Genomic DNA, 21,845 nt, shown 5'->3' on the forward strand with positions numbered 1-21,845 from the left:
GGAAAAAAAAAAAATGCGACGAAAAATGCTTTTGAAAGAAAAGTAGTTGTTCCACGTCAAAAGAATTTTATTTGTCCAACAAAATTATTATATATGCATAAACGCTTATATGGAAGTTTTAAAATTGTTGCGGTGGATTGTCGGTTTGTGTAAAACTTAATTAGGAAGTAAATGATGATTGCAACGTAGCATAAGCATCAAGGTCACACCTATTTTTACTTTCGAAAAAATGGATCTTTCACAACAAAATAACGATCTACATTTGAAACTACAAACATACCCATCAATGGAATTCAACACACTCATCAATAAAATTCGTTTTTTCAAGTGGTGTTTAATTAAATATGTCATTTAGTTCAACAACAACAAGGTGGGGATGAGAATTTAAACTTTGAACATTCTAGTTAGTGTTACATGTCTAACTAATTAAACTACTTTCAAGTAGTTGACTTTTAAACGTGTTTAAACAATACATTAATTATATGTTATTGTAGTCAATGAAAAAAGGTTGTCTAGTGATATTTGGATGTATTATATTGTTTATCGAGGTATTAACTATATATAGAAGCTAGATTATAGCTAGGAAGATAGATTCATCTATATATTTACTCATGACAATGAAGTCAAATAGTGTGAATGTTGTTCGATCACTGGTAGAGAGTATTTTGTTGATAGAGGAGATACACAAGGTGATCCAATTTCCTCACATTCAACAACCTCAAAATTCCATAGTTCATAATACTAACTTACTAACGCTTGTTTTTTAAAAACCAATTTTAAATAGCCTGTTTGATCATTTTTAACAATGGCCACTAAATTTAATATTTAAGCTATATATATATATATATATATATATATGTAAATAAGTTTTGTCTTTTACCCTTTTCTTTTGTATGAAACATAAACAATTTGCTTTTTTTATTTTATTGTTATTTTGGAAAGAAAAAAACTCCTAAAAAATAATTTTTTTAAAAAAGCCAGCTATTATTTCCTGGAAGGAACAAGTTTCAATCTATTATTTGGTAAGGGACAAGTCAGCATCTAAGTTCCAAGGAATTTGGTTATCACAACATGCTCATACCAATCAATTCCAAAATAACTTCCTAACAATTATAATAAATGGAATATATTTTCTATCAATTATTTAAATATTACATTCAAATACAAAAATAAACTAAATTACTCATAAATACTACAAAATATCACCGTTATTAATATTAGACCATGATTCATTACCATCTACATCGATAAATAGTAATTTATTGTTATATTTATGTATTATTTTTAACTCTTTTGTTATTTAAAAACAATATTGTAGATCAATATATGTTTGACCACATATTAAAAAATATTTGCAAAAACGCCAAAGTCACTAAAAATGCATTTGTGGTCCTCAATTGCTTGTGGAATTTAATTTATAAACTTTGTTTGTAAAATAATATTTATTTTTTCAGCCAATTAAAATATAGCATAGTGGAAAAACATCTCAACTTATCATTGTATACAAATCTCGACAGTGTATATATATATTAGAAAAATAGTTCCAAATATCACACAATTGGAATTAAATTAATTGTAATATAGTTTTGCAAGTTCATATTTTAGGTAAAATGATATAAATTAATTAACTAGTAAACTTAATCTGTCAAACTTGGTTAAGAAATTTTTAAAAATAAAAGAGTAAATGAATGAAAAAGAAAGGAGAGAATATGTGGTTTATAAAGGTTCAAATAAATGAAATTAAGCGTAGAACACTATTCATATAAATTGATGGGAGAAAACGAGTAAAAATTAACTATTTAAATTATTATAATGATATATGTTGAGATAAAATTAAGTGGTGGTGAACCATATCTTGATATCATCTACTAGTAAAACCAACCAGTTATATTGTTACACCTTAGCATCTTTATATATTAATTGTTAGGATAATTTAATTTCATTTGCTATTTTAACTTAAATGTTTTTAAGTACAATTTCAAAGGTTAAGAATAAAGCTTAATTTTTTAAAAGTATAGGGCATATACGGTCTAAATTTATTTATTTTTTCCTTTTTAAAAGAGTATAAACATGATTTTTTTTATATAAAAATAATGCTAAATGAACTCTTGAGGAGATGCTTTGACGATAATTGAACACGTACGCTGGTGAAGTTGTAGGGTTTGATTTGTTAAGATAAAATGAAAATCAAATATGAATATCACAATAAATCGTGTTAATTATGGAAGAGCCAAACCGGTTAGAATTAGACATTTTTTGGTTAGTTTTGTTAAGATACCCCATGCGCATGAGACGCACATGGCACGCAGAGTCAGATCGAAATGAGGTTCGAAGCGCGTGGATGCCACGCAATTGAAATAGCGTAATTACGTGAAGGAGAAAAGCGCGTGGGGGATGGATCCAGCTTTTGCTTTCTCATTTCCTTTTCTTTTCTCTTTATTATCATTACTTTTTTTTTTTTCTTTCTTTCTTTTCTTTTTCCAACATTGATTGCACTTCGTCTTCCATTTTCTTTTTCCACTTTCTTTAATTCTTCCCCTCGTTTTTATGGCTTTCAACAATTATGCCATCTCTTCTCCCATCCATCTAACCATAACTTATAAAAATATTTGTTTGTTTATATGAACAACATAAAATGTGTAATCTTTTAGTTTACAAACTTGTTTATTAGTACAAAATTCATCAAAGTTATTGAATGTGAGGGTGTTAATGCTTTCATTTCGTTTGTATTAGATAACATTGCGATCGATTTCTATGTTTGACTTATGGTCTAATTGTTCTTCTTAATTTGGTCTCAAATTAGTATGAGTTGATTTGTGTAAGAAATCCTTACAATAGTACAAATGAGTTAGTATAAAGAGCATGTGGTTTAGATTAGGATACGAGAAGTAAGGTCATAGTTAATTTTTATTTGGAGATTACTCACTCCTTCCTTTAGGGTGGTTGAATGAGGCTATTTATAGATTATTCATCTAAATACTTGCTTTGGTTACATTGGACACCAACTATGTCATAGTTGTTCTTTGGCACTTGAGGTTGTAGTTGTAGGAAGACAATTTAGGTCTAACTAGATTATTTCTCGATAGGTATGTATTCACTAGTTCAGTTGGTCAACTCGAAGATGAATACATTGGCATTTTTTTTTTCTGGGACTTGTGCATTCCTAAGCATCCCCCGATATGAGTATTGTCTTAGACAACCCCTAAGCATATGAGTTTTGTTTTTTTTTTTTTTTTTTTTGTTAGTTTACAATGTGTTTTAACTTTTTGTGCTAAGAAAGTGGAGTTGATAACTTCTACTTCTTGGGTTAACTCCAATTTACAGGTAAAAAAACACTTTACAAGTCTCAATTTTTAAATGCACATGTTGTTAAAGTTTCAAATTTTAAATGCACGTGTTATTAAAAGTGAACAAAAATCTAATTTAGAGTCCATAAGACTAGTTATATGAAATTACACATTTAAATAAGTTATATAAATGTGTATACTATCAACAAGACAATATGACATTAGCTTGTTATTTGGTAAATTAAGTTGGAACAAAACAGGATTATGCTCAAAAGTCACAGCTAAATTTCTATGTAATAGTGGTGAAGTATGAGAAAAATCATACAACCAATTACTTGAAACTTTTCTTTTTTTAATGCGTAAGATTATTTCAGGTAGAGTTGAAGATTCAAATCTAAATCGTACTTTCGTCTATAAACTTTATAGCTTATTTTATTTTCAAACAACATATCTACGTTTGGATTTTACTTTTAAGATATTTTAACCATCTCTAAAATATAAATACACCTTGTTTTTTTAAATACATTTGGAAAGTGTTTGTAGTTTTTATCATACATTGGAAAAAGAAAAATACTTTTCATTTCTAGAATTTAACATTGGCTTCAAGTTTGTTCGTGTTCATTGAAATATGGATTTAGAGGGTATATGAACCACCAACTTAAAAGTTGATCGTTGAGCCTCGAACAAACATTAGGATCATACTAAAATAGTTTGCACTCCAAACACAAACTGTTATTGAATTTTTTTCACTCAAATATAAAGTTATAGTCTTAGTAAATCAAGTTGTATCTATGTTTTAAATCACTGAAGTCAAGTTGATCCATTGTGTTATTTGAGTCAACTTTTCATTCTACTCATGTAATTATACCTTTCTTTAAGTACTATTGATCCTTTATAATCCAATAACACATTTAAGTAACTAAACCAGTGGATTCTATTGTTCTAGTCTTTAAAGCAACACTTAGGAGGACTATTTATCTTCTTGAAGAAGTTAAAGTTTAATGGGTGGGACTATAGGATAAAATTTTATTTAAAATGTCAATATTTTAATTGTTATTTTTCGTACTTTCATGTAGTGGACAACGACATCATAAGTGAAATTGTTGTTGTGAAAATATCATACATTGTTGTGAAAATAGCAAGTAACCAAGGACTATATATGGTTCCGTTTGATTAGAAATAGTATGGGCATCCTTTATAACAACGAGATTTGGACAAAACCATGGCCATTGATCGGCATATTTGGAGGCTTAGTAGTAACCGGTTTTTGATCTAAAGACAACAACTCTCGATTCTTGTTTAATTTTGTGCATTAATTGAAAATCATCGATGAACTTGAAGACAAGTACACATGGTTGTCCAAAACCTCATGTTAGCTACTCTATTTTCTATTGGCTAGAAGACCCTTCTTCCCTCAAATTTGTGGATTCAAAGTCAACGGTACAATAGTATGTTAATTGAGCTATGTTCGTTTAATTTTACTCTTCTTACCATGATTTGTTTGTTCTCCGATTCCATTGGACAATATATATTTGTGGTTAATGGTCAGAAATAAAAATTATATATATAAAAAAAAGAAGAAGGGAATGTCAATAATTATTTGTGAAAAACTAAAAAACTAAAAAAATCAATTATTATTATCCATTTCAGGCACGAGCGAGACTCTCTACTTCTCCCTTCTCTCTTCTTTCTCTAACTCTGCGCCATTGCCTCTTCACTATACCTTTCTTTTGTTTTCTTCATTTTTTCTCCGTTCCGATCTTTCTTCTTTCTTCAAGATCCGCTTCCATTTTTCTCTCACAATCTCCCTTTCTTTGCTCTAATCAACTATAACCAATCTGTTCAAAGAACCCCACATCTCAGTCTCTCTTTTCCTCCTATTTTCCGATTTTCTTGTTCCAATTTTTTTTCGGGTTCTCTCGAGATCGTCGCTATCTGGGATTCTCCAAATTTTAGTTCTTTCCGCCACTTTTCTTCTTTTAAAAAAATTTCAGTACCATCGAACAACTCTGACCCTTGCTTTGATCTGTGTACAGTATTGTTCTCCAGCCATTTTTTTGGAGACATCGCCGAGTTTTGTTGTGGGCGATACTTGTGTTTATTCACCATTTTTACATTTCAGTTTGATCCCAGCTATTGATTAAGTATTTTGTTTTTATTGAACTTTGAAAGTAAAGTTTTTGCTATTGTCTTAGTTGAGTTTGCCTTTTGGGACTGCGCCTTTTGGTTTCTTTCTTTCGGGTTTGAGTTTGAAATTGGGTTTTCTGTAGCTTGTTTTAAAGCTGTAGGTTAGTGATCTTAAGAGCTTACTGATTAGTTAAGTTATTGGATTACTTACTTGTTGTATACTTGATTCCAATTGACATTTGGTGCTGCGGATCTCTGATTCTGCTCGAGCTTGAAGCTACAGCGTTAGATGCCCTAATTGTTATATCGATCTGGGAACTTGGAAAGCTTTGTTGTTAATATGCAGCCCGATCAGAGAAGAAAGGCAAGTTTTTGCCTACTTTTAGGGCATATTACTTTTCTTCGTTTAGTCAAGCTTGAATTTGTGTTACGCAGGACCTCGTGGTCTGATGGGAAAAAATATGTTGCTATCTAATATGCTTGGCCTACCTCATTATACACTTTCGTGTGAATAGCATTTTTAGATGTTCAATTATAGTTGTTGTATGTTATATGTTAATTTCTTAATGGATTCAAGGTTGTTGGTTTGACTTTAAGTTAGTTGTGGTTGGTAAAACTTCTATTTTTTTTTAAGTTGTTATGCTCAGGATGTATCTATAATCATCTTTCTTTCATATTTCACAAGGGAAGGTCGGTTTCTTGAAGAAAATGAAATCTGTAATGATGCCTCCTTGTTTCATTTTAGACATACGAAAATTTTAGAAGCTTACATCACGTTGTATACAAGTTCTTTTGACTATGTCGCCATGGTATCATCCCTGTAAAAAAACATTCTTTCGAGTGCAGTTTGATCACTGCATCACTGTTATTAAAGATCTTTGATTTGCCTGCATATATTTTTTGTTGACTTTGCAAAGCTTTCTCTGCTGGGAATCACTAAAGGAGGAATGGGCTTACGTAGTTTGAGGGCATTGTCTTCTTCACTTGGCATTTTAAAACCCATATACAGTTTACTGTATACGTTTGTTCCTTATCTATTGTGAGAGTGGTGCCCCCTAAAATTGTCAGCATACTCAGAAATGCGAGATTGAATGATGTTTGGATGTGCATTCTGAACAAAATTACTTGTATATCATGGACTCCTGTATATTGGTTACACTCTCTCTATTGTGTTCTTGGTGACAATGATGATACTTATAGTTGTTTAAATGTGATGATGCAGTCGTCCATAGATGTGGATTTCTTCACAGAATATGGTGAAGGGAGCAGGTATAGAATAGAGGAAGTAATTGGTAAAGGAAGTTATGGTGTTGTTTGCTCTGCGTATGACACTCATACTGGAGATAAAGTTGCAATTAAGAAAATCAATGATATCTTTGAGCACGTTTCTGATGCAACTCGTATTCTTCGTGAGATAAAACTTTTAAGGCTATTGAGACATCCAGACATCGTGGAGATAAAGCACATCCTACTACCTCCATCTAGAAGGGAATTCAAAGACATTTATGTCGTGTTTGAGCTCATGGAATCTGATCTACATCAAGTTATCAAAGCAAATGATGATTTGACTCCTGAACATTATCAGTTCTTTCTTTACCAGCTTCTTCGAGGCTTGAAATACATACACACAGGTCATAGTCTTGTCATTTCATGGATTTTGAATATGTTAGTTTGGAGTCTAATTAATATGTATTCTGCAAAGAGCTGAAGACGTAGTTTCTGAAGTGATATGTTTTCTTCTGATACTGATATCATTTCAATATTTACCACTTGTAGCAAATGTCTTCCACCGGGACCTAAAACCAAAAAACATATTAGCAAATGCCGACTGCAAACTCAAGATCTGTGACTTTGGTCTAGCACGAGTTGCTTTTAATGATACTCCTACTGCTATTTTCTGGACTGTACGTATCTTTGTAAATAACTGTGGCTTTCGGATGATTTCCTAATGAGTCAATTTCTTTCAATTTGAAAGTACTCGTTCTTCATTTCACCATCTCCTAATCTATTGTTTTATATTCCTTGTGATGGTAGGACTATGTAGCAACAAGGTGGTACAGAGCTCCTGAACTCTGTGGTTCATTTTTCTCAAAGGTAAAAGATTTGCTGATGCATATTTTCGAGAGCTAGCTTAATCTTATATTTTTTTTCTTAAAAAGAGAAATAGCATAAAGTACAGTATATTGATAGCCTTTTCTCTCAAATTTATAGGGAGAATATGGTCTTCTATCATCTCCCCTGGTTACCAAATAGCTTCTCGTAGGTCCACTGGATCCATTGGTTGTTCTTTTTTTTTTTTTCTACTTCCCATGCTGACATCATGGTTTTGAACCTTTTTCATTCTTTGTGTAGGGAGTGCATGTGTGTCTTGGTATGAAGTTAACTGCTTTTAAGTTTGTGTAAAACTTTTAGTTATATGGTTTGTTTTGCTCTTTATTGTAGACTGTGTAGAATGCATAAGGAGATTTTATTGAATGGTCAAATGAACAACTTTTGAACTCCTCTCTAAGATGGTCAATGTAGAACAGGTTTAAGATCATAGTCATATAAATCTGAGAAAACTCCATGTAAATGAGTTCAAGAACATTCTTTATTACTAATGACACGTAATCACTAATTTCTATTTGGTCCTGCAGTAGTTTATAATCATCAGATACAGACAGGTTTATTGATATCGAAGCTCTTCCATGCACTCTAATTTTTAATATATACTTCTTTCAGTATACACCAGCAATTGATATATGGAGCATTGGCTGCATCTTTGCGGAGCTTTTAACTGGAAAACCACTTTTCCCTGGAAAGAATGTTGTCCACCAATTAGATTTGATGACGGACTTTTTGGGAACCCCAAATGCAGAAGCCATTGCCAGGGTCTGATTCCTATGAACTACATATTTTATCAAGTTCAAGTTTGCCAATGACTTTTGTATGCATATCATTTTCTTTTGTTAAATATTTAATCTTATATGATTAGGTACGAAACGAGAAAGCTCGAAGATACTTGAGCAGTATGCGAAAGAAGAAGCCTGTTCCTTTCTCCCAGAAATTCCCTCATGCAGATCCACTTGCACTTCGCTTGTTGGAAAGAATGTTGGCTTTTGAGCCAAAGGATCGACCTACAGCAGAGGAGGTGAGAGTATTTGTTGAGTAGTTACATTATTCCATAATCCTAGCTCACTTGGATAACTGATTAATACAGATCAAATGATTGGTTCAATTGGAGGAAAATATGCAACATTTATGAATGAATCAAAACATCTTCATGCTGATGCCACTTCAGTTAAATCTTGATAAGTTAGCTAGCTCTCATATTATATTTACATAATACGGTTTCTGAACTCATTCTGCATTTACTTTTAGGCCCTTGCAGATCCATATTTTAAAGGCTTAGCGAAGGTTGAGAGAGAGCCATCTGCTCAACCCGTTACTAAGATGGAATTTGAATTTGAAAGACGAAGGATAACTAAGGAAGATGTCCGGGAGCTTATTTACCGTGAGATTCTCGAGTACCATCCAAAAATGTTGAAGGAGTTCTTAGATGGATCAGAACCTACCGGTTTCATGTATCCAAGGTATGCACTTAACCTATAAACATGTAAAAGTGTTTAGATTCCAGGATCTCATAAACATATAAAAAACTGTTCTCTTCTACAGTGCGGTTGACCATTTTAAGAAGCAATTTGCGTTCCTTGAGGAACACTATGGAAATGGTGCACCTGTAGCTCCTCCTGAAAGACAACATGCATCCTTGCCTAGGTATCTCTTTCAGTACTTCAATGTCAGTTATACTTTTTGGTTTTTCATCAGTTAGAATTGTTGGAATAATTGGATATTAACTTCATTTATTATGCACACAGGCCATGTGTTTTATACTCAGATAACATGGTGCAGAACCCAGCCCAAGTTGCAAATGACCTATCCAAATGTTCCATCAAAGAAGTTGAGAGGCCGCCAGTGGATAGGACTTGCAATATTCCTTTGGCTAGAGTTCCTATTCAAGTTCCTCAATCTATTCAAGGTGAGACTTACTGTAGCTATGCAATTCCACTCACTTGCATGCTTCTATATTTTCCCACATGTGAAAGTTGCCTTCATAAGATCATTTTTAGAATGATCGTATCTTCAATAACACATCCACACAGATTACTCGGCAACTTGATCAAATCGCTAACAGAGTAACATTGATAATAATTTGTTGGTACTGAGGCTCCTCATGTACTTGAGAACAACAATCCTATGTATACGCTGTCATTTTGAAAGATCTTTATCTGCGGAAGTTAAATGAAGCATGTTAGGGACTTTTTGGAAGTTGTTCTCAGGAACGTTTTTTATCTTCAAGTTTAAACGTACTATGAGTGCATGTTTGGCTTGTGAATAGATGTACGATCTTCTCATTACAGTGGTCAACAGAACAAGTTAACATCGTCAACAAATGGAGTTGTGGATTCAAGCTCTCACATTATTGTAGTCTTATTAATTTTCGGAGAGCTAAATATTGCAGGATCAAGGAAGTTGCTTGCTGTACAAAAAAGAAATTATGTTTTAGAACTATGTGTAATTCGGTTTTCGGCACGCCCGTTTTTTTATTTTTTAATATTATTACTTGGAATGTGCTTGAATTGTGAACCGCGATATACAGATGGAGCTGCTAAACCCGATTATCTGATTAACTAATTACAAGTTTCTACTGATAATTTGCAGCAGGCAATGGTGCAAGGCCTGGAAAAGTTGTTGGCTCTGTGTTGCGATACAACTGTGGAGCAGCAGCAGCGGCAGTGGCACCTGAAGTTCTTGAACAGCGGAGAATGACCAGAAACCCTTCCATTCCTCCACAGTACGCCGGTAATAACTGTTCGTATACGAGGAGAAACTCATCCTGTAAAAATGAAAGAGCTGATGAAGAAGCCATTGAAGGTCCAAATGGGTTGCAGCCTAAACCTCAGTACATAGCTAGAAAAGTTGCTGCTGCCCAAGGTGGACCAGGAAATAACTGGTACTGAATCTATAATCCGCTATTCCTTCTGCTGCCTGCGGTTGTTTCAGTGAAGACGTAACCAAGATGCGGGCTTCTACTGAATCTTCTCGTGGACCACCTTCCACGAGTCTGATTGAAACCAACAGCAGCACCATAACACGAGACGATGAAGTTTAAGACATGATTCATTGGAAAGGCAAAGCAAACTGCACTACTCTATGTTGCTGACAAAGTTGGATTGCTATCTTAGCATTCTTTACATGATAACGTCGTGTTAATGTTCGTCGTCTCAGCTGTTGAAGCATTGTGACTTGCTGCAGCTTACCTGGTACTTGAAATTAGGACCATAATGCTGATTATTATGCTTTCTTTATGCTTTCTTTTTTACTTTACGCAGGTATAAGTTATAATAGTTGACTAATCCAATCTACTAAGATTGCTATTTGACAATATTTCGGACTTGAAAATCAACCTTAGCTGATTCTCTCTTATGTATGAAAATTGTAATTCCATAACTTAAATTTGTACTTTTCACATCTACTTCTTCACTGTATCATTCTGATAAGCTCCTAAATCACCACGTTTCCAGTTAATCTAAAGTGATTTTTGCCGTATACGTTGTCTATTTTCTTTATTTTTTTACCATTTGATTTATTTGTTCGTTGTGTGGGTGACGACCTTTTTTACTCCTTCAAAAAAATTACTTTTTAGCTTCCTAAGTTTGACTTCAATTTTAGCTTGTTCAAGATTCATCTCAAATTTGTGCATAAAAAGTATAATTTCACACTTCGTGTTAAGTTGGTTAATTCTCATTATAAGATGGATCTTCAAACAACCATGGTATGATTTCAAGCAAAAAATGGTTGTACGTTCGTTTCAAAAAATAATAATAATGTAGCATGGGAATGCCAAAACTGTGTCCAAGCATCATGGAATCAAATTGCTGTCTTGAAGATTATTCATGATCCAAACATTCAATCAAAAGACAAGGGTTTGAAGAGTTTTTAGCTATACCAATTAAAATGGAATTCCTGCCCCTGAACTATAATATATAATAACCTATTCTAATTAAAGGAGTAATATGTTGCACAAAAGTATAGAAACCAAGGGTGGTTGCAATCCCCACACTTTTACTTAAAGCGGTCACATCAAACCCATACTATATACCTCAACACAGAATGTTCAACAATCTGAATTGAGTTGTTACAAAATAGTCTCTAAATCAACTAAAGTCGAGACAATCTGACCAGATGTGTTTAACCTAAAATTAAGGATCAAGAAATGAAAGAAAGGGGAAAAAAATAGCAAATGATCCCCAGCATTTCAAATCAGGGCTTTAGGCTTTGAGCCAACGATTTCTACAGAATCCTGCGACTTCGAACTCTCTGATATATGGTAAATACACGATATCATTTCATCAATTACAGACTACAGGCACGTAACATCCAGATTTTTACAAATAGGATACCCAAAATAAATGCTAAGACCCAGAATTTAGAATGTGAATTAGCAATCATTAGTGCATTACAGACTGACCATGTTTTGAATCATATGACCTCTGTGCACGTTGCTTTCTCTCTACTATCTTATTCATGAAGACAAATGGTTGGAATGGCGTTAGTAAACAGCATTATGATGATCAAATCATCAGTACAACCTCTGCCTTACCCGTCTTCCATTCACGTAACTACCATCTAACACTGTTCCATTTCCATACCCGCTGCAAGTAATCACTGCATGCTCCGTCACCCTTGCTACATATTCTAGTAGTTCAGTGAGAACTGATGGGCAGCTCTCTTTCAAATATTCAAACCCCTCCGTTTGCATTACAGCTGTAGGACAAAAATATATTATATAGACAGTGTACTCTTTTGATTACTGCACGAAGACTTCTAATGAAAAGGGAGATGAAATGGAAAATGTAGCTAAGGTTCAACTTTGGACCGACGTTTTTCAATGGAAAAAAAGAAAAATGTAAAACATCTCAACAAACTAGTCAGTATAAAAGTATTCGGAAAAACAAAATACCTCTCAAATTCTCCGGCAATGCAATGACTTTCAAACAAACAGCTTTTAGTTGAAAACAATGATGCTGCTCAGCCAATGCTAATGTCGTTGCCACTGTATTTATAGCAACATCCTCACAAAGTTTAGCCTCGCAAAGCAATTTGAGTCTGTCAAGTGCATATCTGTCTGCTGCCGCAAGTAGATGCTGAGACATCAGAGTGGAAGCCCATTTTGAGTTTAAACCTACAATTTCTTGCATGTCTGGTAGAGCATCCCAGTATATGAAATGAAGCAATGCCTGTAATTGTTTGGACAACAAAGGAAAAAAAAATCTATCATAATGGATGGCAACTTGGTAATGAAATTGTTAAAAGTATAGAATCATTAAAATATTTTTAAAAACTCAGTAGAACACCCCCCGTCCGCCCCCCCCCCCCCCCCCCCCAAAAAAAAAAGAAACAAAAAACAAAGATCGGGTAAAACATTCCAAAGCCCATACACTCCTCTCCAAAACCCACAGAATCTGAATTCAGGTTCACCTGCTATTATTCTAACGAAATTTTGAATTAAAAGAACTGGAAGAAATAAATTCCCACGATACATAGTACCAACTAACTACCTGAGAAAGTGAACTCAAATCCATCGAAAGAATAGAAATGATAAGCTGAATAGAAAAAGCCCTAAGAAAATACATACAGAAGTGGTAAAGCCCACCAAAAGACAAGCTAACATGAAAGGGAAAGAGTACCTTAAATACTGGGGCTTCCATATCTTCGACTTTTATGCACTCGGTATTCTGGTCCTTCAGAGGGCCAAAGAGTTGTGCCCTAAAGACAGGTGACCGTGCAGCAAGAACTAACTTGTGGGCAGAAAATGTTTCCCCATCTACTTCAAAGTTCACATCAGTTAGTTTCCCACTCTCCAAAAGCTTCCCAAAATGCTGGCCTATATCAGAAGGTGGTGGTGTTATGGAGTAAATCTTTGGTCCCTCTGTATGGGACTTAACAACACCAACTACACAGTGGATTTCAAGGCAGTCGTCCTTTAGAAAGTCCGATGTTTCTAAAACTGTTCTTTTAAAATAACGTTTATACCCCCTGTAAAAAAATAAAAGAAAAACCTTTCTTAACAAGTGAAGAGACGGGCCACAAATCCCGAAATTAATTAAAATCAAGCAGGTTCCTTAAAGAACAGGATAGATAAGAGTACAGAATTGTGCTATGTCTGGAGATATGCATACATATATATTGTTGTGTGTTTGGAGGGGTTCTTTCATCTGTCTCATTAGAAGAACAGACTTATTGTAATTACAATCCTACAATCTACCGTAAGAGTATTGTTTTATTATTATTGTTATTTAGCAAGAAACAAGAAATCCATTTAGAAAAAGAGAACAAGCGACTCCAATTTCTTTACTACTAACATGATCACTCCAAACTTCAAATGGCCTCAACAAACACCCAACCAAATTCTTTCCAAGACCAAAAAGAAGTTATTAAATGTACCAAATTTTCAAGCTAGAATATTGAGTGAGAAGAAAACAATATCTAGACAATTGGTAATGAAAGAATTACATGTGAACTGTGATGGGATTTCCCAAACCTAAAAACCACAACACTATGAAAGAGAATTTAATTTTGGCCAAAGAGGGGGGGGGATTTATCCTCCATTTTGGCAGAAATCAAAGTAGCCTTATCACTATTGATTGATGAATCAACCTTATTATCCTCATCAAAAGAAAAATAAAGAGCCTCTTCAATAGAATTGTCCACAATGACAACGTTGAAAACTAAATATGAGCTCCTATAGTTATAATACACCTCTATCAAATTGAATAAGCTTTCAGTATGTGTCTTTGGGGTTCTCCCCCCTTTTTAGTTTCATACACATGTGAAACTGTTTTCCATTTAAAAAGTGTGTTTTGGAGGAAATCTGAATCAATATTACACAAACTAACTTCACAATCTTATTAAGGGAATAAGATTGGTTGTTTGAAAAAACATGGGATGAATTAAGAATTCCAAAAGACAAAGCATCATCTCTTTGCCCATCTGACGATTTGTTGAGAGGGCTAGAATGCATTGAATGATGTGTCTTTTATAAATCAAATTATTGAGCTAAGAGATCACTAAAGCTAGTAAATTTATTAAATTTGATTTCGTAGTTAATAAATAAGGAACACCCCTAATTATTAAAAGTTTTTAAAAGTAATGAAAAAACCCAAGGTTTCACAAAATGAGCGTCGTATTTTGTTTTGTTTTTCTTTTTCAATTAGATAGAAACAACTTTTTCATTGAAAAAAATGAAAAAATACACGGACGTACAAAAACCAAACCCACAAAAGACAGGGACCTCCTCTACAAGAAGGGGATCCAACCATAAAAATCAAGTCTAATGGGTAATTACAACTTACAAAAAGTTTCAAAATCGTGACCCAATAGAAACATGAAAACGAACAATAGACCAAATTTCACCACTCTCCCTTTCAACCCCCCAAAACACCCTCCTATTCCTCTCAAGGTGCGCCATATTTTGTGAGCCTCACCTATTAGGTGAGGGGCCAGATCTGAGCCTTGAGCCTAGATGCACCTGAGAAGGCCTTTTTTTACAAACATTGGATGAGATAACAGTAAATTTGGAGTGGGAAAGGAGAATCTTTCGATGTTATAGCTTATTAGATGGGAAAATTAGTCACTTGGCGAATTGAAATATTGCTTTTCAGCTCATAAAGAATGAAGGCATTGGACATAAGAATTAGAGCAAAAGGAATGAAGCAGATATCAAAATGGTTTAGCGATTTTTCAAGGAGAGAATATATTAGGCACGAAAGGAAATGAAATATTTAGGGGGAGGAATGAAGTGGTTCACCAACTAAAAAAATGAAGTGGACAAGGTCCTAGGTAGAACATAGCTAAAGGGCATGTACTGAACCCTAATGCAATTAGGAGTTTGAAAGAAAATCTTCGGAAGATGCTTGGTCCAGCAGGCGGCAGCTGATCCCACTGCTAGATTGTCTAATTTCAGTGCATTGGCGGCTCCAATTGAAAAGGTTAGTGGCTCCTAAATAATCATACAAAGGGCTAGCCAGCAAGAAATTGTTGAACAAAAGGAACCTGACCGAATTGATATTTGGAGCTAGAATGTGCATCCTTCAAGGGCAGCTCTCTACGTAGTAAAATTGTCTTAACCTTTAACTACAACTCACAAGAGGACCATACAAAGGTAGCTACCTAATAGGTGTGATGAATGGGATAATGCCTCAAAAATGTATAAAAGCATAACCAGCTTGTCATAAAACAATACAGGAATTAACTTACATCAGAACCAAGAGCATAAACAGAATTCAACCAAAGAGACCATTGTTAGATCCCAGCAACAAATCAACGCAACAAAATACTTACCACATGCTTCCCCGATATTTAAGCGTATAAGGACCACTCTCAAGTCTTCTCTCAAAATGGCTGTGCACCTTGTGGTTCTCCTTCCCACTTTGATCCAACAACGTCAATTCAAAAAGGGCTCTAACGTCAGTCCCTTCACTAGCCAACGCTATAAAAACCGAGACATACGATGCGTTATCCTCGACGCTCTTCCCGTCTGGGTAAAAATATATAGCAAACGCATATCCCCCAACCATAAAGGTGTCAGACGCGATGTATTTCCCAATTCCCATCCCTTTATTAAGGGAATACCCATTGATCTTGAACTCATGCGATCCATTGACGGTCTCGAAACGAGAAGTTGAAAAAGTCACTGGTGGAGGCGTCGGCGACCGAAGATTTGAGTAGGATTTAGAGGTATCCCTGCAAGATTTAATCGTGCCCATTAACTGAAAAATCGTATACAACAAATTTTGAAAGTTCCGTACCACAAACTCAGCTCGAAGAACCGTCGTCAGAGAAATCAACACTGGATCAAAGAATTAGGGTTTAGGAATTGAAGAGGGAAAAGAATCATTACATAGGAGAATTGGGGGTTTTCAGGAAGCGGAAAATAAAATCAATAGAGGGGAATTAGAAAGAGATGGCCCAGAATCAAGGGATTATGAAAGAATCTTTGGGAAGGAGAACGATGTTCTGGTGGAGTTCTTGACTATGAAATCGAATTATCGTCGTTTGAGGGAAAGGAGAAAAAACAAAGAGAGGGAGATGAAAAGAGTATTATGGTTGGATGAAAGAGAGATCGCAAAATAACAATTTGCACCTCAGATTTTACAATATTATCAATTTGGGGTTTCGGGTGGGTCTCTTAGCTTTGAATGCTTTCCTTTCTTTTCTTTTTTTTCTTCTCCTTTTCCCGAGAAGGAAAGAAAATGGCGGATTAGCTTTTAGCTATTTGGCCTTGCGAGTACCAGGCTTAAACAAAACAAAAGCAATAACTTTTTTTTTTTTCCTTTTTAACCTTAAAAGAAATTGGGTTTTTTTCTTTTTTTTCTTTTTTTTTATTTAACTTTTGACGATTACTTTTCAAGAGCATTCCACCTCGGGGAGTTTCGACTTGAGTCACTTATTTTGACATACTTTGATTGATTATTCAAAAGAGTTGGTTGTGAATGATTTTGAGGAATGAAATTTAGTGTCAGTTGATTGTATTTATGATTCACATAACACCAAAGAGTCAGATTCATCTTAGTTTATATTCCATTTATGTTACATATTTAAAAGATAAAATTTCGTTGAGTGAATCAATTAAGGTGAAAAACCGACTATTGAAGGAAAAGTTATTCCATAACTTGTTTTATTTTGATATTGTCATTTTAAGTAATGATCCTAATACACAAGTTAGAGATGAAAGTATAAATGAAAAGTCTCATCTCAAATACAAAACTACTTAAGCTTGTCTCGTTCTTAACCTTAACATGAATTTTTTAAGTTACGATATCTCATATGAAGAATGATAATTTAATTATCATTTTGATCTCTCAAGTTCAAGTGCATGCGCCAACATAAATAAAAAAGAATCTTATGATGATATAGAAGAATAAATTTAAAAAATAACAGGCAGTAGATAATCAAAATTGTACTCTATGCATAGTACAATCTTCATAACGTTTTTCTTTTCGTATAATTTAGTATAATTCTATAATAGTTTTGAAAAGGAAAATACTGTTGTCTTTGCATATATGGTACGGTTTTGACAATATGTATGAATAAGCAAATAATGAGTTTTTTTTTTTATAAATGGAAAATAAATAAAATGATTGGGGTGGAAATGAGAGAATATCTACAATACATGCGTTTAATCAGATACAATTTGAAGTGTTTTGTAGGTTGATTGATCATAGCTTAACAAAGAACTTTCTAAGTTTCCAAAAGTTGAAGATATAGATGAAGAAATAGAATTTCAATTATTTATATATTAGATTTGAAAAAGAAATGTGGTCAGTCTTTGCATATATTGTGTTCTCAAAAAATCAAAATGACATGATTTACAAACTCTTGTATATTGGAAACATGAAAATCCATAAAATTTTCAGTTACAAATTCTTGTATATTGGAAACATAAAATTTTCAGTTAAATTGTTTGAATCCATACAAAATGAAGGGTTAGTAACTTCAAAATCAAAATAAATTTTTTTAGTTTAATTTATTATAATCAGCACGAGTCACATTTATCATTTGCAAAAGTTTTACTATGTCAAGTCTTACCGAGTTAGAATTTCTAGCTCTTGATATCAATGATGATAATTATTTATCATTGATGTTTGTTGCTGAAATTCATTTGGATGCCATGAATCTTGGAGAAACAATTAAAGAAGGAAACACGACTTCAAGTCAAGAAAAGGCAAAAGCCATGATTTTCCTTCGACTTCATCTTCATGAGGGACTAAAAATTGAATATCTTACGGTAAAAGGTCCCTATAAATTATGACAGAGTTTAAAAGAAAGGTATGATCATAAAAAAAGCGTGATTCTTCCTAAAGCTTGATATGATTGGATGCACTTAAGGTTGCAAAATTTTAAATCAGTAAGTGATTATAATTCCGCATTATTTAAAATTTGTTCAAAATTATTGTTATGAGGAGAAATTTAATGGTTATCATCTTGAAACTAGCAATAAAAATAACATAGAAAATCTTTATATTACATTTATTGCTTCACATAAAAAGCGTATATTGGAAACATTGCCTGTTTTTTCTTTTGGATTATATTATACTCATATACGAGTAATTGAAACATATGCAACCATGAACCTGAAGTTTATAAATTTAGATATGTTTACTGTTTGGCATGATCGATGGAGTCATCCTGGGTCAATAATGATGAGAAGAATTATTGAAAATTCTCATGGGCATCCGCTGAAGAACCAGAAGATTCTTCAATTCAATGAATTATCATGTGTTGTTTGCTCTTAAGAAAAATTGATTATTAGGCGATCACCAGCCAAAGTGGGAGTTGAGTCACCTACATTTTTAGAACGAATTCATGGTGACATATGTGAACCCATTAATCCACCAAGTGGACCATTTAGATACTTCATGATTTTAATTGACGCATCCAGTAGATGGTCACTTGTGTGCTTATTATCAAGTCGAAACCTTACATTTGCAAAATTACTTGCTCAAATAATCAAATTAAAAGCATAGTTTCCTGATTATACAATAAAAAACATTCGACTTGATAATGCTGGTGAGTTTACATCCCAAACATTTAATAATTATTGCATGTCAATTGGGAAAAATATTGAACATCCTGTAGCTCATGTTCATACATAAAATGGTTTGGCAGAATCACTTATCAAGCGTTTACAATTGATTGTCAGACCATTACTTATGAGAGCAAAGCTTCCATTATCTGTATGGGGTCATGCTATTCTACATGCAACGTCACTTATACGCATAAGACCGACAACTTATCATAAGTACTTTCCGGTACAATTAGCTTATGGCCAGGAGTCAAATATTTCCCATTTGCGAATTTTTGGTTGTGGTGTATATGTTCCAATTTTTCCACCACAACAAACTAAAATAAGACCTCAAAAAAGGTTAGGAATATATATTGGATTTGAATCCCATCAATTATTTGATATCTTGAACCCTTGATGGGTGATGTATTTACTGCACGGTTTGTTGATTGTCATTTTAATGAGACAACTTTTCCAAAATTAGGGGAGGAATTAAGAAGTTGGAAAATGAAATTGCCTCGAATGTATCATTATTGTCTCATTTAGATCCTCGTACAAGGCAATGTGAACTAGAAGTTCAAAAGATAATTCATTTACCAAGTGTAGCAAACCAAATGTCAGATGCATTTATAGATACTAAGAAAGTGATCATGTCATATATTTCAGCTGTAAATGCTCCATCTAAAATTAAAATCTCAATTCAACAATCCATGTTTCGGCAAAAGCGTGGTAGATCAATAGGTTCAAAGGATAAAAATCCTCGAAAAAGAAAAGTGGTCAATAGTCGAAATGACTTAATTGACAATAGAAACATTCAAGAAGAAGTCCTGGACATAACTTATGGTAAAAATGTTGAAGAGACTCAAGTAGATAACAATGAGATCTCGATAAATTATATCATGACAAGAAAAAGATGGAATAGAACAGATGTAGTTGTTGACAACATTTTTGCATATAATGTTGCACATAATATCATTCATGAAAATGAGGATTCTGAACCTAAATCTGTTGAAGAATGTAAGGATTGGCCCAAGTGGAAAGAAGTCATCCAAGCATAATTGAACTCACTTTCAAAAAGTGAAGTTTTTGGACCTATAGATCATACATCTAAAGGTGCAAAACCTGTGGGATTTAAATGAGTATTTGTACGTAAAAGAAATGAAAATAACGAGGTCACTAGATATAAAGCACGACTTGTTGCACAAGGATTTTCTCAAAGACCGGGCATTGATTATGAGGAAACATATTCTCCTGTAGTGGATGTTATTACATTAAGATATCTAATTAGTGTGAAAAGCTTGATATGTATCTTATGGATGTAGTTACAACAAATATGTATAGATGTTTGGAAAATGAAATCTATATGAAATTCCTTGAAGGATTTAAGATACCTGAATCATATGATTCAAAATCTAGAGAATTATATTCAATCAAATTATAAATATCATTATATAGATTAAAACAATCAGGACGAATGTGGTACAATCGCATAAGTGAATATTTATTGAAAGAATGTTATCAAAATAACTCAATTTTATTAAGAAATCACAGTCAGAATTTGCTATTATAGTTGTATACGTTGATGATTTAAATATAATTGAAACTTCCGAAGAGCTTTCAAAGTCAATAGAATATCTCAAAAAAGAATTCAAGATGAAAGATCTTGGCAAAACAAAATTTTGCCTTGGCTTGCAAATCGAGCATTTAGTCGATGGAATTTTCATTCATCAATCGACATATACAGAAAAGATTTTAAAAAGATTCTACATGGACAAAGCACACCCATTGAACATTGTAATGGTGGTTCGATCACTAGATGTGAAAAAGAACATCTTTCAACCTCGAGAAGATAATGAAGAATTACTTGGTCCTGAAGTACCATACCTTAGTGCAATAGGTGCACTAATGTATCTTGCTAATAACACAAGACAGGATATAACATTTTCAGTAAATTTATTAGCAAGATATAGTTCTTCTCCAACGAAAAGACATTGGAATGGAGTTAAGCATATACTTCATTATCTTCGATGGACGATTGATATGAATTTGTTTTATTCAAACAAATCAAACTTTGATTTAGTTGGTTATGCATATGCTAGATATTTATCTGACCCACATAAAACAAGATCTCAAACAGGTTATCTGTTTACATGCAGAGGAACTGCTATATCTTGACGATCTGTAAAGTAAACTATTACGGCCATTTCATCGAATCATGTAGAAATTCTTGCAATTCATGAAGCTAGTAGAGAATGTGTATGGTTGAGGTCAATGACTCATCATATTAAAAAAACATGTGGTTTGTCTTTCAATAAAAATCTACTAACATTGTTATTTGAGGACAATATTGCATTTATAGCACAGATTAAAGGAGGGTATATAAAAGGAGATAAAACAAAACATATCTCACCAAAACTCTTCTATACACATGACCTTGAAGAAAATGGCGACATCAGTGTTCAACAAATTTCTTCAAAGGACAACTTGGCGGACTTATTCACAAAGTGCATCACCCACATCAACATTTGAAAAGTTAGTGCTCAAAGAACTCAAGTGATGTATTCATTAGGGGAGTAGAAATACTGCCTTCAAGAAATTTTTCTCTTGACTATGGTTTTTTCTATTGGGTTTTCCCATCGAGTTTTTCCCTAGTAAGGTTTTAACGAGACATTTATTTTATATAATATGGATATCTAAGGAGAAGTATTATAAATGTAATTATGTAGATATCAATAGCCTACAAGATGTTACAATATTCCTATAACTCTCCCTTATTCCATATTGTAACTTTCATCTCATTGAATTTCATAATGTAACTCATACCA

The 21,845-nt window shown here is 33.4% G+C and overlaps 2 protein-coding genes across 4 annotated transcripts; one reads left to right on the top strand and one right to left on the bottom strand.

The window, feature by feature from the left end:
* The first annotated feature begins 4,932 nt into the window (after positions 1–4,932).
* On the top strand, positions 4,933–11,003 carry LOC101216364 (mitogen-activated protein kinase 15). 2 transcript variants are annotated; one of them, XM_004153133.3, is made up of 10 exons: positions 4,933–5,778; positions 6,637–7,045; positions 7,191–7,318; positions 7,449–7,508; positions 8,136–8,285; positions 8,389–8,544; positions 8,775–8,986; positions 9,069–9,170; positions 9,272–9,432; positions 10,119–11,003. In XM_004153133.3, exons 1-10 carry the CDS (start codon positions 5,755–5,757, stop codon positions 10,412–10,414), a joined length of 1,698 nt encoding a protein of 565 aa, XP_004153181.1. In that variant the 5' UTR covers positions 4,933–5,754; the 3' UTR covers positions 10,415–11,003. The 2 variants fall into 2 exon arrangements, with proteins under 2 accessions (XP_004153181.1, XP_011656640.1); XM_011658338.2 differs by having other exon boundaries at positions 4,934–5,778; positions 10,116–11,003.
* A 485-nt stretch (positions 11,004–11,488) lies between these two features.
* On the bottom strand, positions 11,489–16,709 carry LOC101216609 (BTB/POZ and MATH domain-containing protein 2). Of its 2 annotated transcripts, XM_031887802.1 has the most exons (5): positions 16,357–16,709; positions 15,798–16,199; positions 13,145–13,493; positions 12,418–12,694; positions 11,489–12,221 (listed from the first exon to the last, which is right to left on the bottom strand). In XM_031887802.1, coding segments are annotated over exons 1-5 (1,215 nt in total). In that variant the 5' UTR covers positions 16,359–16,709; the 3' UTR covers positions 11,489–12,036. The 2 variants fall into 2 exon arrangements, with proteins under 2 accessions (XP_031743662.1, XP_011656641.1); XM_011658339.2 differs by having other exon boundaries at positions 15,798–16,709.
* Between the last annotated feature and the right edge of the window lie 5,136 nt (positions 16,710–21,845).

The sequence above is a fragment of the Cucumis sativus genome, chromosome 6 (assembly GCF_000004075.3).
Source record: "Cucumis sativus cultivar 9930 chromosome 6, Cucumber_9930_V3, whole genome shotgun sequence".
In the NCBI taxonomy this organism is placed as follows: domain Eukaryota; kingdom Viridiplantae; phylum Streptophyta; class Magnoliopsida; order Cucurbitales; family Cucurbitaceae; genus Cucumis; species Cucumis sativus.

Excerpts from the sequence above, each read along its gene's own strand:
- LOC101216364 (XM_011658338.2), top strand. The coding sequence starts at position 5,755 with ATGCAGCCCGATCAGAGAAGAAAG. Across the intron at positions 7,319-7,448 it reads CTACTGCTATTTTCTGGACT|GACTATGTAGCAACAAGGTG; the intron begins GTACGTATCTTT and ends TTGTGATGGTAG. Across the intron at positions 9,433-10,115 it reads AGTTCCTCAATCTATTCAAG|CAGGCAATGGTGCAAGGCCT; the intron begins GTGAGACTTACT and ends GATAATTTGCAG.
- LOC101216609 (XM_011658339.2), bottom strand. The coding sequence starts at position 16,222 with ATGGGCACGATTAAATCTTGCAGGGATACCTCTAAATCCTACTCAAAT. Across the intron at positions 13,494-15,797 it reads AAATATCGGGGAAGCATGTG|GGGGTATAAACGTTATTTTA; the intron begins GTAAGTATTTTG and ends ATTTTTTTACAG. Across the intron at positions 12,695-13,144 it reads TGGAAGCCCCAGTATTTAAG|GCATTGCTTCATTTCATATA; the intron begins GTACTCTTTCCC and ends AAACAATTACAG.